Source organism: Aptenodytes patagonicus, chromosome 13 (assembly GCF_965638725.1).
Source record: "Aptenodytes patagonicus chromosome 13, bAptPat1.pri.cur, whole genome shotgun sequence".
Lineage (NCBI taxonomy): Eukaryota > Metazoa > Chordata > Aves > Sphenisciformes > Spheniscidae > Aptenodytes > Aptenodytes patagonicus.
Window position 1 is genome coordinate 2,585,880 of NC_134961.1, and position 15,908 is coordinate 2,601,787.

Sequence of the window (15,908 nt, forward strand, 5' to 3'; positions counted from 1 at the left end):
CCAGACCCGCACTTGTGGTGCCAAGCATGCTGGTACTGACGGGAGAAGGCATGAAAATCTTGCCCATCAGTGAAGTGCACAAGAGGATGGATGCCAACAGCCATAGGGAACCTGCCTTACTCGCATAGCCTCTCCGTGCCTCAGTTTCCCTGCCTCTACCTTAAGATCCCTAACATTGATCTTTCTCAAGGGACAGGGGCATCTATTAGTGTTTGGAAAGCACTTGGGAAATAAAAGTGTGGTCCCTGCAGCATCCCCCTCCCGTGTTAGAGGCTCACTGCCGCTGCCACCCGCAGAGCACAGACCCGGGGCACAATGCCCAGCGCGGCTGCAGGAATATCCTGACCCTGGGAGCATCCCGACCCTGGGGGACCGGAGCAGCCCCAGCACAAGGAGCTCAGGAAAGCTGACCCACAAGCAGGGCCTTGGAGGGGCGAGGGGAGTAGGGCAGAGCAGGCTGCCAGCATTGGACTGCGTTTGCCTGCGTGCAGCCATGGCAGAGCAGGTATGATTCATTCCCTCTTCTGCAGTACAGTTTATGTAAAGCAGCACTGTATAAATAACCAGATGATATACTGTAATGTGCTCCTGGCTTTCTAATTGGTGATGCTTCTGCTGGAGCTTTTGGGTCCGGCAGAGGTGAGAGGAGGCTGTTTCGTACCAGGTTGAGAGAAGCTGGATGAGTTGCTGACAGCTCTCAAGGAGGAGGTGCTGGCCCATCACAACGGTCGCAGCCATCTCCCTTAACATGGCTGTGAGCAGTTGGAGGCGGTGGGTGAAATCCTCTGTGGCTGGGCAACTGCTAGGCTGGAAGGTGAGTCTAGAGGGTGAAAGCAGCACCCAACATCTCAAGATTCTTGGTCACCTTTTGGCTTGTACGATGCTGTGCCGTGGGGGGAGTGACAGCGAGGCCACACTCCCCCAAGCACCCACGTGGCTTCTCCAGCCCCGCCGGCACACCTCGCATGAGCCATCCCTACCCCCAGGGACTTATAATGCTCCTTCATGTCGAGCCCTTTCGGCACGTCACTCTGTCTTCCCCTGCCGGCTCTTCTTGGCAGATGCTATTGGCTCTATCCAGTGGCTGCTCCTTCCCTGCTTGGGGCAGGTGGATGCATCTGAGTAAACCTCCTGGGTGTGTAATTGTCCCGGTGGTGGTGTTCACAAGACGCACGTACCAGCACGACAGAGGCACTTGTTTGTCGCGGGGGACAGCTGCCTTCTTGCATCCGTGCAGGTGGTTTGGGATTTCCCAGGCCCTCCATCTCTGCTGGGGACCAGTTTGGGAGGGGTGGCTGTAATGGTGCAGGGAGCGTGGTGGGTATGGGGTGAGCATAGCAAACAGGACAACGTTCTCCAGGCAGTCCCCAAATCCGAGGAGATCAACATCCCTAGTGTCCTGGCAGCTGGGTATGGAGTCCTCACCCCTGCAGGGTAGCAGGAGCCTCTCCTGGGGAGGTGGAAAGCTGGGCAGTGTTAGGGCTGCCGCAGTGGGAACAGTCAAATGCCGCCAAGGAGGTGCTATAGGAAGCCAGCAGCACCCATGCCCACCACCCAGCCCCATCCCTGGGTCAGCCCTGAGCCCGGCTTGCTCCGGGGTCCACACCGCCCTGGGGGCTGCTGCAGAGCATCAGCGGTCAGTGCCCACTCCTCCCTAAATTGGGATCTTATTCATTACGGCCAAGCTTTGACACCAGGTCAAAGGAGAGGCAAGGTGGTGGGGATGGTGTTAGTGCAGGGCTCTGCTCGATGGGCTTTCACAAGGCGCCTGGATCGCTCCTCTTCGAACGCCTCTTCCTCTGGCTGCGAGCCGGGGGAAGCTGGGGTTTGGGTTTCTTGTTGGGTTTCTTTTAAGGCAAACCTCATCCTTTACATCAAAGTAGTATTTCTTCTCAAGAATGTAAAGAATGACCCTGGAAGGTCTGAGTGGCTCTTTCCCAGCGGTGATCGGAGAGACGAGAGCCTTCTCCAGAAAGCTGTCTCCACCCCGTCCCCAGCAACAGCAATTCATAAGCTGAAAAATAAATCAATAACCCGAGTTAATGAATTGAAGATGTCTGTGTTTAAAATGTATCAGGAAAAAAACTGTTAGCTGGTCGTGGTTGGCTTAATTATTGTGAGGAAAGGCAGGGAGCTCTCGTTTCTGAGAAATACCTTCTTTTCTTTCTTTTTTTGGAGGTATTTTCTTTGGTTGAAGCCAGTCAGGACTCGAGAGGAGAGGAGGATGGGCTTTAGCAATGTGTGTAGGTTCAAAGTCTCCCCTCAGGTCTGTTCCTCATCCCCTGGGACCTCTGTCAAATCGCTCCTATCCCCTTCCCTGCCCAGCCCGGGGCCAGCTGAGCGGTGGGAGCAGGTCATGCTGGCGCAGGACCAAAGGAGGAGGAGAGGCAGCGGCCATGCCAGTGTGCACGGCAGGGCTGGCAGATGGCACCAGCCTGGTTGTGTGCCCAAGTCAGGGTGTCCCAGCTCCCCAGGCTGCTCCTCCCTTGCTCCCACCTCTGCTCCTGGTGAATTGGCAGCAGGGATGGGTTGTTGCACCGTGTTCGGTTGCAAGCGGGGGGTGCTGGCCCTCGGCACAGTGGGCACCGGGGTGTCTGCGCGCTGTGGACTCAGAGACGGTGCGGTTGTGCCTCAGGACAGTGGTTCTCTTCTGGAGGGAGCCAGGGTAGAGGGGGGTGTGCAGCATGGCCCCAGAGCCTGGGGATGCTCTTCGCCCTGGTCCCAGGAACTGGGACTGACACTGGAGCATCCCACCCAGCAGGAAGGGGCTTTGTCAGCGCAGGCGGGTCCTGCGGCTGAACCCGTTTGCTCGCAGGTGTTTCTGTTTCCTCCCCCAAAACATCTCTGACATGGGCTGATTTCCATGTCAGCCCTCAACAGGAAAGCCATCTCAGTGTTTGAGAGCCCCAGCTGGGAGTCCACAGGGGCTCTGGGGCTTCTCTGAAGGAGCGTGTGGCCGTGGCAGAGGTCCACTTTGCTTCTCTCCACCGATGCTTCCCTGGCTGCCCGACCCCTCTCGGGCAGGCACTGCAAGAAGCAGAAGCAGCCGGCATTTCTCCAGTGTTGGCCATCACTGGTTGGCATTTGGGCAGGAGCATATGACCTAGGGAGGTGATTTTGCTGCAGTGAGGAGCAGGACCTGGTGCTAACTCAGCCTGCCAGGCTCACAGCTTCGGTTTTGCTAACAGCATACCATGGACCCGTGCTGGTCCTGGCTTCACGAAGCAATGCTAAACCTGCTACTGCTCCACTTCTTCCCCCCGAGGCTGGTACCACCCCATCCCAGTGCCGCTGACACTCCAGGAGCCCCCTCCTTTCAGCTCTGAACATCACCTGGCATTGTGCCGTGGACCTGCCGCTGGGAGCCGGGGTGCTTCAGTGACATTAATGCCTTTCCTCTCCCCTTCCCCAGGTCGGAAAGCAGCCTCTCTAAGTTTGCCCACCGCTTGTCGGTTAAGCAGAAGCAGGAGAAGAGAAGGAAAGCTGAGTATGCCTCGGCCGAGCTGTCTGCCTTCCGGCCCAGGTCTCTGAGCATTGAATGGTAAGACCTGCAGGACAGGGCTGGGAGAAAGGAGCTCCTGCCTCTCCAGTCCCCCTCCTGTCCCCTGTCCCCACTGCTGCCACTCTCTGTCCCTGTCCAAGCAATGTCCCATGGGACAACACCCCTTCAAACCCCTCCGTCTGCTGCAGAAGCTCCCCCAGGGTATCAAGGCAAAACATCCCCCCTCACCCCAGTACAAGGAGCAACGGGCAGCCCTGGGCGGCTCCTTCCTTGGGGGGCTGAGCCATGGGGGTCTTTTGGGGCTCACGTGGGACATGGACATGCGTGTCTGCTGGGCTGGGGCATGTGAGCGCATGACCTCTGGCAGCCCCCACCGCCAGCTGCTCCCCTTCCCTTCCCTTCCCTTCCCTTCCCTTCCCTTCCCTTCCCTTCCCTTCCCTTCCCTTCCCTTCCCTTCCCTTCCCTTCCCTTCCCTTCCCTTCCCTTCCCTTCCCTTCCCTTCCCTTCCCTTCCCTTCCCTTCCCTCCCTGCGCTCCTTATAGGAGCTGCCGGAGGATGCATCCCACGGTCCCTTGCTGCCCGACGCACCTCCGTTGGATAAACCAGAGCTGAGAGCCATGGCGGGATGGCCGCATCCCGCATGGGGGCACCGGGAGCCACAGGGGCACCGGGAGCTGCAGGGACTCCCTGCTAGCGCCGTGCCTGGGGTGAGTGGGGTGAGGGTACAGGGCTGCCCCAGCATGAGCCACCCCCCAGGGCAGCCCCATATGCCCACCCCGGAGGGATGCAGTGCTCCCTCCTTCCCCGATGCTGCTGCTGCTGCGGCACCTGTGGGGCCCCTCATGCCGAGCACAGGTCTCAAACTGCAGTCCCTGCTTGAGCAGGGAGTAATTTATCCTGGGTTTCTAAGCTCTGATGCAACAGCCTTGGAAGTAGATCACAGTGAACCCTCCCAGCGTTAGAGGTGACCTGCTAAGGATATTTAAAAGAACTGGAAATTGCATTGCTTTCTGCTTCCTTAGATGGATAAAGGAGGGTAAAACTTTAAAAAAAAAAAAGAAAGAAAAAAAGAAATGCTTAGAAATTGCAAGAATGTCGAATTTGGTTTTTGTTTTCCCTGCTTTTTTTGGAGATCTTTCTGGCATTTATTGCATGTTCTAACACTTCAGTGTGAGGTTGTGGAGTCCTCCTCAAAGGCTTCCTCTATCTGTGAGGTTAGTTAGGCATCAAAGCTAACTAGGTATTAATGAGGCCAGACAAAGAATTTAAGCTATTTGGTGACAGATTGCTTTCTTCTCCAGTTGCACAACTTTCTTCCCTTTGCTGAAACGATGTCATCAGGAAAGCTGTTCTGCAATTACTATGAATCTTCCAAATAGACAAATATGTGAATTTGTAATATGCCAAATAGGAAAAGAAGCAAAGAACTCATTAAAAACAAAGTTTCTCTTTATTCATAATAAAGAAGCAAGAGGAGTCAAGAAATCTTTTTTCTCCCTTTAAATGTCTCTCTGAAGCCCCTGGATCTCATTTTAGCCCTGCTGTGTCAAGGTATATTTGTGGTGCATTTTCACTTGCTCTGTAGCATTTTGCTGGGGGAAACCATCTGTCTTGTATTAGTTTGCAAAGCACCTTGTACAGCAGCGACACCGCAGCAGTGGTAGATGATGCTATTTTATGGGGTTTTGGTAAGCCAGCTTGGAAATGAGCTCTTGGTGAGGAGGAATTGCCTTTGCCTTCGGTTTGCCACATGTCATTGCGTTGGAGATCGAGGCTGGAAAGCGTGAGGCCTGAAAGAGAAGGACCTGATGTCACCGCTCCTGCAGGGACACAGGCATGGCTGGTCTGGCCAGGAGGAGGAGAACTGCCCTGCGGTTGTGTCTTTTACCTGTGGCTGGAGACATCTTGAGCTGGATCAGACGTCCAGCCTGGCAGCCGGGCTTAGGTGGGCCGTGGTGCTGGGACTCGGGTGCTGGGACTCGCTGGCACTCAGCAGCAGGACACAGCAGAGGGGTGACCCAGGGGGGTCGTGGTGACGAGGAGCTGAGTGGGCAGCAGTGTTGCTGCCAAGGACCCTGCCCACCGCCTGCTCCTCGACCATCTCGAAGTGCTTGTTAATCCTCTCCCTGTTGCCGTGGTTAAGCCGACAACCTGGGAGCTGTGCTAGCTGTGTTGTTGCTGTGCAGGAATTTAATTGGCTTTTACCTGCACACAAGCCAAATTTCCAAAGAGCGGCTGGGGGCACCTGCACACGAACCACAGAGTGCTGCCTCCCCGGCAAGACAGGCACACTGCAGACAGGTTTTCATGCATGCCGGCGGTGCATGTGCCTGGTCCACACGTGCATGCTTGCCCTTGGAGAAGCACTCGGATGCTTTTCCCATGCAAGCACCAGCCTCCTCTGCAGCCGCGTCCTGCAAAGGGAGCACCTGGCCTTTTCCCTGGTGTGAAACATCGTTTCTCTGCATCCCTTGTACGTCTTCAGGGACCCGGGATCATCGTAGCAGGATCAGCGTGCTCGGTTAGTCGCTCCAAACCATCGTGTTGCACACAGGGAAGGGGCCTTTGGAGCCACAGGTGTCGCTGCCCCTGCTTGCCCCGTGCCTTGCACGGGAGGTCCTGGGCTGCAGGCAAGGCTGCTGCACCCTGTGGCCGACAGAAAGCATGGCTCATGCCCTTGGAAATCTACAGATGCCTAGTTTGGTTTCCAGAGCAAATATTTACATGCATCAAATCTGTATGTATTTATAAGCTTAACCCAAGGTCATCATTGCATTGTTTTACCTGCCTCTGTGCAAAGGGTGAACATCCACGCTGTGTACGATGGGAGGTTCAGCCCATCCCATGCAGGTAGGAGGGCGATGGAAGAGTGAGGGACTGTGTTTTCCCAAATCAGCGGCCTCTGAGAATCCTGCCCATCTTAATCCCAAGGCTTGAAGGCAAGGAAGGGCTCCTGGACCTGCTCTTACCTGTTGCCAGGGAGGAGGTAGAGATTATAAGCACAGCATCATCAGTGCCCGTTGCTTTGAAAAGCTGGGTGTCAGTCTGGCGGAGGGATTAGTGTTTTCTGCCTGAAATGCCTACCAAAAAACCATCAGTCCAACCCCTTGTGTCTCTGCCATAGCAGAAAGCATCCTTACCTCTCATGCCCACACAGGGCAAGCTGAGCCAGTTTTCCAGTTCCCAGTTGTACAGTGCTCAGGTAGGGCTGGATGGAGCCGAGGTAGAAGAGAAGGAGCTGTACAGCGTCACAGTGTCTGCCTGACACCGTGTCCCCTACACTGAGCGCTGCCAGGTAGGATGGGGACAATAGATCCCTTCATCTCCCCTTGGCCCTTCTCCCTGTCCCTGGGGACACCTCGAAGCCCTGCGGGGCAGGGTCCCTGGGCGATGGCAGTTCTCTGGGCCAGGAGATGCAGTTATTTGCTACCACAATAAATAAGGTGCTGAATGTCCCACACTGCCTACCCAAAAGTGCAGGGATGCTCCCGTCACAGGTCTCACGGTCCATGCGTCCATCGGAGCACATCTCCCCTGCTCGCCGGCTGGGACGCGCTCACGGGTCGTGTTTCTCCCCAGGCACAAGGCAGGCTTTATTCGCATGGCACGTGTTTATGTGCTGCACTGGGCAAGCGGAGCGCGGTCCTGCTCCTGAGCTCGGCCGTCAGTGAGCGAAGCCTCGTTAGTTCCACTTATTAAAAAAAAATTGCTGGGGGGAAGGGAGAGAAGGCAAGGAAAAAATGAAGTATTGAGAAAACACTTCTTTCATTCATATGTTGTTTACTGAAATAAATACTTCATTATTAGGCTTTTTTTAGGCTATTTTTTTTAAAAGCCAGCACCACAAAGTCCCCAGTGTTAGGGCCCGTGAATGTGCCGTATCACCTCAGCCCGTTGCTCCCACGAGCCGGTGTCTTGCTGCTGGGAGGTGCCCGGAGAGAAGCACCGTGGGGGGCAGGGTAGTGCAAGGCTTTCCCAAGCTTGGGGGAGAAACCTGAGGGCTGCTCCTGTCTGGTTTTATTTAGCTTTGCTGATTCCTTTCTCCTCCTCTTTGCTGGACGGTGCATGCTGTGGCTCGTGAGGCAGCTTGAGCTCCAAATGAGGCAAAAACTGGCAATTGAGGCAAGGAAGGATTTTGGGTCCAATTTATTAAAGCTCTGCTTTCTGCTGGTCTGTGATACTAATCTAGTTCCAAAGCCTAAATAGCACGAAGGCGTGCAAGACAAAAGCACTCTTTATTTGAAGCTCGCCACCTTCTGCTGTTGGAGCGAAGAAGTTGAAAGCTGATGGCTCCTGTGGAGACCTCCCGCTGTCCCTACAGCAACCCCAAAACGCCAGCAATCCCTTTTCTCCCCCCTTAGGGGGAAACACGGCAAAGAGAGCCTCCGCTCCTCTTGTGCATGTCACCTGAGAAATGATCCACATTTATCTTGCCTCTTAAGCGAGTCTTAATCCAATAAAAGGGCTGCAATCTGCTGGTTTACTCTTGCGTGTGCAGAGCCTGGGAGCCTCTGTCCCGCTCTCGCATCCTTCCAGCTCTGGTGCTCATCGGGAGTTCCAACCCCGGCAGGTTTGTCCTCCTGGCATCCATTTGTCTCTTCCTTTTCCTTTCCTACCTCTCGGTCTGGTTTTCCTTCTTCCATTTGTTCCTCTGCTTGTCTTTTCCCGTACTCACCTCTTGTTGTCCACCCTGATTTTCTTCTCTGTTTTCTTCTTCTTGATTGTTTACTTCTACTTGCTGCCTTTTCTATTTGGGCTCCTCGAGTTGTTCATGTCAGACAGCCTCCCTGTGATCCGTGGTCGGAATAGCTTATTCCCATGGTGGCTCAGGAAAAATGCAGCGCATTCCTTGCTTCCCCCATCCCCTTATCTCGGTTCTGCTCGTTGGCTGCCCACCACGAGCTGTTAAAGCAACGCTGGCAGGAGCATGTCGTCTGGTGGTTAGAGGCAGCCAGCCAGCTCGGGTTCAGTCCTGCCTGCGTCTTGTTTTGCTGCCTGACCCCTGGCATGTTGCTGAATCTCAGATCCTCGCTTCCCCTCTGCCGAAGAGGGGGATGCGCAGAGACCTGCCTGCCCAGCAGCTTCGAGTGCAGACGGTGCCCACCCGGATGGGAAGGTGCAGAGTGGTTTTCCTGCGATGTCCCAGCACCGGTGCTGAGTGTAATGGCTGGCGGGCATCCCTCTGCGATGAGACCGCGGTGCCATGAGGGCAGGAGCTGCAGCCGCCGGACACAGGAACCACGCTGGCACCATCAGGCTGGCAGAGGTGGCACACACGACTGCTGCCGTACTCTGCCCCGTGTTTCAGGTTTGGTTATAAAGCAAAAGGTTTTTAATGGAAGAGTTTTCATGAAAGTTATTTAAAGTTTTATAATGCAATAATATTCCCCCTTTGGGTTAAAGTGGTCTCGTGTGGTGCGGAAATTCTCCCTAAATTGCTGTGCCTGGGGCATGAAATCTGTGCCATGGAGGTGCCTGGCACTGCTCGGTCTCCTTCCATAGCTGCTGTCAGCTGACGTGGGCAGGCAGTGCAGACAACCTGTCCCCATCTGCAGGCTCCTCACCTTCTGGCACCCAAGTGCCATGGTCCCAGGGGGCTGCAGAGCCCATGGGAGGTGCTGAGCTGCCAGCTGATCCGTCTGACTGTTCCTGAGCCAGTGCACTGGAGAGCTGCTACTGCAAACCTTGACGAGAGCCTTGCACTGATTCCATTGCAGTAGTCTATGGTCATACAGGACTTTCCCCAGGACCCTTTGCTTGACAGTCGTCCATTTGCCAGGGGGAGCCAGCACAAAGTGAATTGTCAGCAACTTTTTGGGAGACGGGGAGGAGCAGCATCGTAAAGACAGAGGGGTCAGAGCTCCTCCGGGTTTCACAGCCCTACTTGAGCTGTCTTACTCTTGACTTAGGCCACATGTCCAAGGGGAGGCTTGGAGCCCCTTCTCTTCCCAGTTGAGGAAGCTCTTAGCCTGAGCGAGGGAAAATAAGAGGGAAAACCAGGCCCTGAGCCTTTCAGTGGAAGGGGAAGAGTGCCAGGGCCTGGGAGGTGTGTGGGCATCTGGGAGCCAAGAGATGCTCTGGGCAGGCTGAGATGTGGGCACCACGTCTGCACCGGCTGTGGTGTGGGGCAGCCAGCCTTGCTGAAAGCTTCGCCTCCCCCATCCCACCGGTCCTGGCCATCGATTCAGGGTGAAACACAGCCGCCTCCGGCTCGGTTGTGCTGAGCGTGGGGCCTGGACGGGCCGGCACGGCGTTGAAATGAAACGCGAGGCGCTTTGTCTCGACTGGGAGCGCTTTAAGCCCTCGCTCGGGAACAATGGCCAAGCTATGGGGTCATTTGTTCTGGTATTTCAGCAGCTCCTCATGATTTATGGGATGTTTTGTTCTGCTGCTTGTCTTAGCTTCCCCCTCTCCACCCTCCCCGTCTCCATCCCTTCTCCATTTCAGCTCCTCCTCCCCCCGCTCCCAATTCCCCTAATAGCTGTGGAGCCTCTCTGCCTTATGAAGTCATGGTATCTGTGACTTATTGAATTAGCCGTATGGGAGCTGGACGTCCACACCACGCTGTGGTCTGCCGGGGCGTCCCGGCTACCCAGGGAGCCAGCCCGCAGCAGGGCCCCTTGCCCAAGGGCTCCGGGCAGCCGGAGCTTCCCCCCGGCGTGGCAGATTGACGTTGCCATCAGCAGGCTACTAGAAAGTCGGTTTACGGGCGATAAATGCGGTCGAGAGGAGCTGCAGCCCCAGCGAACAAGGACAGCCCTGTCTGTGGAGACCCCCCTGTACCGGGGCAGGAGGGGGGGCTTGGCTGCCTGCTGCCGGTGCCACCATCCCCCCACCCTCCCAGGACACCTCTCCATGGGCGAGGTGGACACCGGCTAGGGAGCCCCAGAGCTTTCGGTGTTGAAATAAGCATGTGGTTCAAGAGCTTGGCTTTATCCCCGGCACCCTGAGGATGGCCACGGTCAGTGCCTCTGCGTGTATGGAGGGAGCAGGAGTTTGCTCTCCCGCAGAGCTGGTGGGACAGTGATTCACCAGTGACTGTGAGGGACTTGCTGATGGGAATGGGGAGGAGCGAGCCCTCAAAATAACTCCCTGAAAGTTGTGTTTGCCTTTAGGAAAGCATTTGAAAGGAATTATTTATTTGCGGAAAATCACCTTTTATCCTCATTACCTATGAGTCATCTGCAAACAGATAGAGGCTTAAGGGTAACTGCTGTTCACAGTGATGCTGATGCTCCTGCTGCAGCCAGTCCTTAGCCCGGACAGGGCTTTGCAATGGCAGATGAGTCGTGGTCCATGCAGCTCCACTTCTGCCGCCCCGTGCTGCCAGCAGGGAGCTGGGAGCACCCCGACGGGTGTGGGTGGGAAAGGAGGGCAGCACAGGGGGAGTTCAGGGCCATCAAAAACTGTAGGGTCTGTGCAAGGCTTGTGCCTCTGTTCCTGATGCCACAAGCCTCCATCAGTCCAGGTTTCATCCTCGTCTGGGGAAAGGCAGCTTGGTTTGTGATTACAATGAGGCTGGAGAGGTTGGGAGAAGACCAAGGGCCGGATTCTCTCTGTGTGCAGTGTTGTGACCTGGTGCTGCAGGCTCTGGCTCCAGCAGGTCCAGCGGTCCTGTCTGCATTTGTTTCTCATGCCACTTCAGCAGGAAAAATTGAGCTCTCTGGGAAAGTGGCAGAAGGAAAATGTTCAGAGAAGACTGATTTCCAGGTTCTCCCTGTCTAGGACCGGAGCTCTCAGCCAGATCCCTTCCTCACTGAGAGCACAGGAAGCACATACCATTTATTTAAAAGACAAATTTAAAATATTGTGTTGATGTGTTGTTCTGGCCACTTTCCTCTGCTGGTAGCTGGTACCTCCAAGCCCCACTAAGATTATTTCTCAGTGCAGCATATCCATTATCCTCAGCACGCTTTGATTTCTCTCAAATAGCCCATTTAGAATCACAGAATCATTTAGGTTGGAAAAGACCCTTAAGATCATCAAGTCCAACCATAAACCTAACACTGTCAAGTCCCCATTTGCCTGATTTGTTTTGTTTTATTCTCATCATTTCTCTGCCATTTCCCATGGCTTGGATCTGCAAAGCAGGATGGATGCCTTTGTCCCTGCTGAGGAGTGTGGAAGATGCTCTTCATCCTGCAGGATCTCCACTGAGTTCTTCTCCATGGATGTGTCCATGCCCAGAACGTGCCAGTTGCCTGGATTTGTACAGTAGGCAGCCGAAGCCCCATGGTTATGCTGGAGGGAAAGTGCAGAGATGCCACAATCCTTGGTATGAAGCGGAAACCTCATGGATGTCTGAATCGTAGTGTGGGTCAAGCCCTTCCTGATGGCCCCATGGATTCTCCACACCAGCCGGTATTCGCATAGTGTCAGTGCACTAGATTTGGAGGCTCTTAGCTCTCCCAGTCTTCTTAGCCACCACACAAAAAATATCTCAATATATTTCTTTTAGTGGGAATATCGATAATAGTCCTGGTTTCCTACTAGTGGTCGGGTCTTCGGACCCGCTGGCTTTGAACCTGGCTTCTCCATGAGCCGATTTGCACCTGGGGAAGAGCAGTGCAGATGAGTCGTGAGTCTGGAGCAGCCCCAGCAAGGCAGGCAGTCTGCCCCAGCCCTGAGGCTGCCAGGCTGCGCTTCCCTAAGCCCTGGGGACAGCTTTGCCCTGGGAGCAGATGGGATTGCTGGTCTTGCTGCTGATTCTGCCAGGGACACCGGGTTCGGGAGACACAGGAGCATCAACGTTTCCAGGTAGTCCTGACAGCTAGCACTTTCAAGGTATTTGAGTCCCTTAAAGAGCAGTAGTCCCTGTTGCATAGGTTTTCTCTGCTCTTAGATAGTTTCCTACTGGCTGAGACAATTCTGCCTGCCAGAGCTTCAGGAACCTTCTGTTTATCTTCCTGGAGAGCATCTCTCGGTGCCAGGTCAATATTGGACCTACTGGCTTAGATGCTGGCAGGATGGGCAGCACTCAGCAGAGAGGCCAAACTGGAGGTAGGAGTCAGCCCAGGACACATGGGACACCAAGGACCAGGTCCCATGTTAGGATCTCTCTCCACCTTTGCTTGAGTCTTTCCTGCTACCTGCATACTCTTCCCCATGGCTTTGCTTCACACCCATCCCTCTTACCCACCTTTCTTCTGCCGGCTTGCTTGCTTGCTTTTCAGGGGAGGTTTGTGAGCCCAAGTGAACTCCACATCTGCTGAGCCTCATGCCCGGTGGAGGTCAGGGAGAAGCAGTTATGTTCCCCTCTTCACCTCACTTCCAGATTTCCTCCTGTTCTCCCCAGCGTTGACATATTCATTCATCTACCCCAGTGCATCCTGCAGTAGCTCACTCCCCAGGGCCATTCCTCTCCCCGTCCCACTTTGCCTCTGTTGCCTTTATTTGCACTGTTAACAGGGAGGGTGGGACAGGGATGAAGATCTGCCACAAAGAGCTGTTGGGCAATGTGGAGGAGGTTCATGCTTTACTTTGTCCAAAGTGGAATTGGACAGCTGGCAGCAGCTGCCAGTGTCATCATGAGAAACTGCACATGGTATTCACTCTGCCCATGGTGCGGAGATTCACCTGAGCCCCCTCCAGGTCTGTTCCGACAGAGTCTGGTTTCCATCCAAGAAGTGTCCCAACAGGGCCTGTAAGGACTCACCAGTTAGTCGCTGGGAGGCAAATCTCTCCTGCCTGAAGTCAGGGCAGGCTCCATACTGATGGTCTGCTGTGAAAAGCTGTTTCTGAGCTTTGAAAAATGAACATATGACATTGTGTGGTGGCATTTGCTAAGCATGACCACCAGCGCAGCTGCTGAGCTGAGCAGAGCTCCCAGAACCATCTCTTCTTGGCATTATCAGGATTGACTCTGGCCCACTGCCCCAAGAGAAGCCATCATCACCTTCGGCGGGATGCTGTGGCTTGTTGAGTTGATGTTCTCCATGCAAACCTTACAAGTTTCTGAGTGTGTGGTTGTTGCAGCCTCTGAGATGGCAGGGACTGCAGGTAGATCTGGCAGTGTGGTTACTCGGCTCTTCCCGCAGTCTTGTTTCTCCTCTCCACCTGCAGGCTCCACATTTAACTGCTAAGGTGGCCAGGGGAGAAATGACCCAGATGAGGAGAGAAGTTCCCAACCCAAACGGACTCATCAAAGTTTCTGAACTTCACCCATCATGGAGGAGAGTGCCCTGGGCTGGGAGCCAGGGATGAAGCGCTGGCCCCGGGCATAGGGGACCTGGCTTCTCCTGGCCCGCTGAGCGACTGAGGGCAAGATCTGTCCCTCTTTGTGCCTCAGTTTCTCACTCTTTAAAAGGAGCACAGCAATGCTGACCTCTTTTCTCGGGCACTTTGAGATCTACTGATGAAGGAGCTGGCTGTTGCATTAGGACACTTGGTAACTGGGGTCTTCTGCTGGCAAACCCTTTCCCCCAGCCACAGGGACAAGATGTAGGCTGGCTTCAAGCTTGGAGCTCGCAGGCCGAGCTTACTGTTAGGCTTTGTAAGTTTAGGATTGCAAAGCGGAGGAGAAGGAGGCAGTTATTCTGGTCAGAGGCAGTGGCAGGAGTGGAGGTGGGCGGATGACTCTTTCTAGGTCTGGGGAGATGTGGGCAGGTATAATCTTAAAACAAATTATTTTGAATTTAAATGTCAGTGTGCACCGGGCTCTGGAGTCAGAGGGTGCTCGCTCCTGCTGTGTGATGGAGCCTTCAGCCTTTCTGCAAGCCTGGCCTACATCAGAAGATCCAGGCCTTGAAGGAGAGACTCATCGGTGGGTCAGTCCCTGCTACCTTGTGCCAGCAAACAGCCTCGAGGGCAGAGACAGCCCGGTGAGGCTTGGCTGGGTTTCTGGTGCTGGGAGGGACTGCTCTGCCTCTGGTCCTTGTCAGAAAGTGAAGTTGGGTGGAGGCACGGGTTTGCTGGTGAGCAAGCAGGTCATCTGAAGTCTAACACGTGCCAAGGCGCTGCCGGGGCGCCTTGTCACTGCCCCATGCCCCTTGTGGGCAGCCAGCCCACCTACTGCTCCATCCTCCCTGCTGCAAGCCGGGCTGCCAGCACTGCTGTGCTTCGGGGGCAGCTCGGAGCCAAGTCCTGCCATGCCCCGCGCCAGGCGAGTGCTTGCGGTTAGGAGAGTTGTGTCAGGTTTCCCTGTGCACTGAAATCCCGCGAAGCAGCAGGCCAAATCCTGGGAAGCAAGGAGGCTGCTTCTGGACACAGATAAGCCAGCGTGACATTTAGCTAATGCTCCTGCTTTTCCTGTCTACACCCGGTGTCTTGCTCGCTGTCCAAGGGGCTGTCTTCTGAGGGAACCTCAGCTGCAAGCGTGTTCTTGGAGCTCCTTGAGCAAGGAGGTGGATAAGCCGGTGGAGCACTTGCCTGCTTTCTGTGCAAGTGGAAGGCTGATGCTGCTAAGAGGTCCCATGCTCCCAGCGCTCTCCTGGCTCTGCTCTGCCCCAGTCACGAGCTCTGGAAGGCTCGTGGCAAGCAGAAAAGCAGTATTGCTCATGGAGCAGAGCTCCACTCGGGTGAACTTCACATGAACTCGTGGAGTTTCTTTGGCCGTTTTCTTTCCTGACGATGCAGGCAGGTCAGGAACAGGATGCTGTATTGCATGGGGACCCAAGGCTGCCTTCCTCATGCACCAGCATGCTCACCTCATCCTCCTGCTGTGCCATGGAGGATGTATCTGCTGCACGAGCAGCTGCTTTTCACCCCAGGTAGAAATGCCAGCAGACGGATAGAGCTGTCCCTTGGGCTACACTGGGACCATGCTGCCGTAACTGTTGCTCTCCCTGTTCTTAGGGGGGATGGTAGGCACCCCATTGCAGTACCAGGGCTTTAGTGACCTGCTCAAGGTCACCCAGGTGGTCTGTGACAGAGACAAGAGTTAAATCCCCCTGCCTCATGCTGCTCCCACATTTTAGCCAGAGATCACACTTGCTAGCTTCCACATCTGTGTTCTTGCCACATCATTTGGTCTGTCACCAGAAAAATCGGGGGTAACAGAGGAAGAGAAACCCTCTGGGCTTAGGGCTTGTTGGCACAGTAAATCAGAAGATGTGATTGCAGCCTGAGCCAGCCCGTGTCAACACAGGGGACAAGGTGTGGCATCCCAGGCCAGCACGTGCCAGGACGCGGTGGACACCTAGAGGGGCTGTCCAGGTCCGTGAGCATCTTGGTCCCAAGGAAGCTGTCTTGCAGCACACAGCCAGGAGAAGCAGGGTGAGGAGCATGGTGGGATGAGCAGGGTGTCTCAGGAGCGTGAGGGTGTCTCTGCTGCCCCTCTCGCTGTTCAGAGGATGGCGAGGGCGAGGAAGGAGGCAGCAGCACCCACTGTGCGTTGAGGCCACCAGCTCTGTGAGATGTTTCACAGCCTCTTGGTGACAGAAGAGCCCAAGCGGTTTAGGTCTGGCTC

At 55.1% G+C, this 15,908-nt stretch overlaps 1 protein-coding gene across 8 annotated transcripts in view; it reads left to right on the top strand.

Annotated features, from left to right (window-relative positions):
• Positions 1-15,908, top strand: part of LOC143166536 (ankyrin repeat and fibronectin type-III domain-containing protein 1-like) — a 269,972-nt gene that overhangs the window by 224,835 nt on the left and 29,229 nt on the right. For 5 of the 8 annotated variants that reach the window (XM_076350966.1, XM_076350965.1, XM_076350969.1 and 2 more), the window contains one exon: positions 3,413-3,541. The exons of the other annotated variants lie outside the window; for them this stretch is intronic. In XM_076350966.1, the coding sequence (XP_076207081.1) occupies positions 3,413-3,541 (129 nt within the window). The remainder of the gene's footprint in view (positions 1-3,412; positions 3,542-15,908) is intronic. 8 annotated transcript variants of the gene reach the window in all.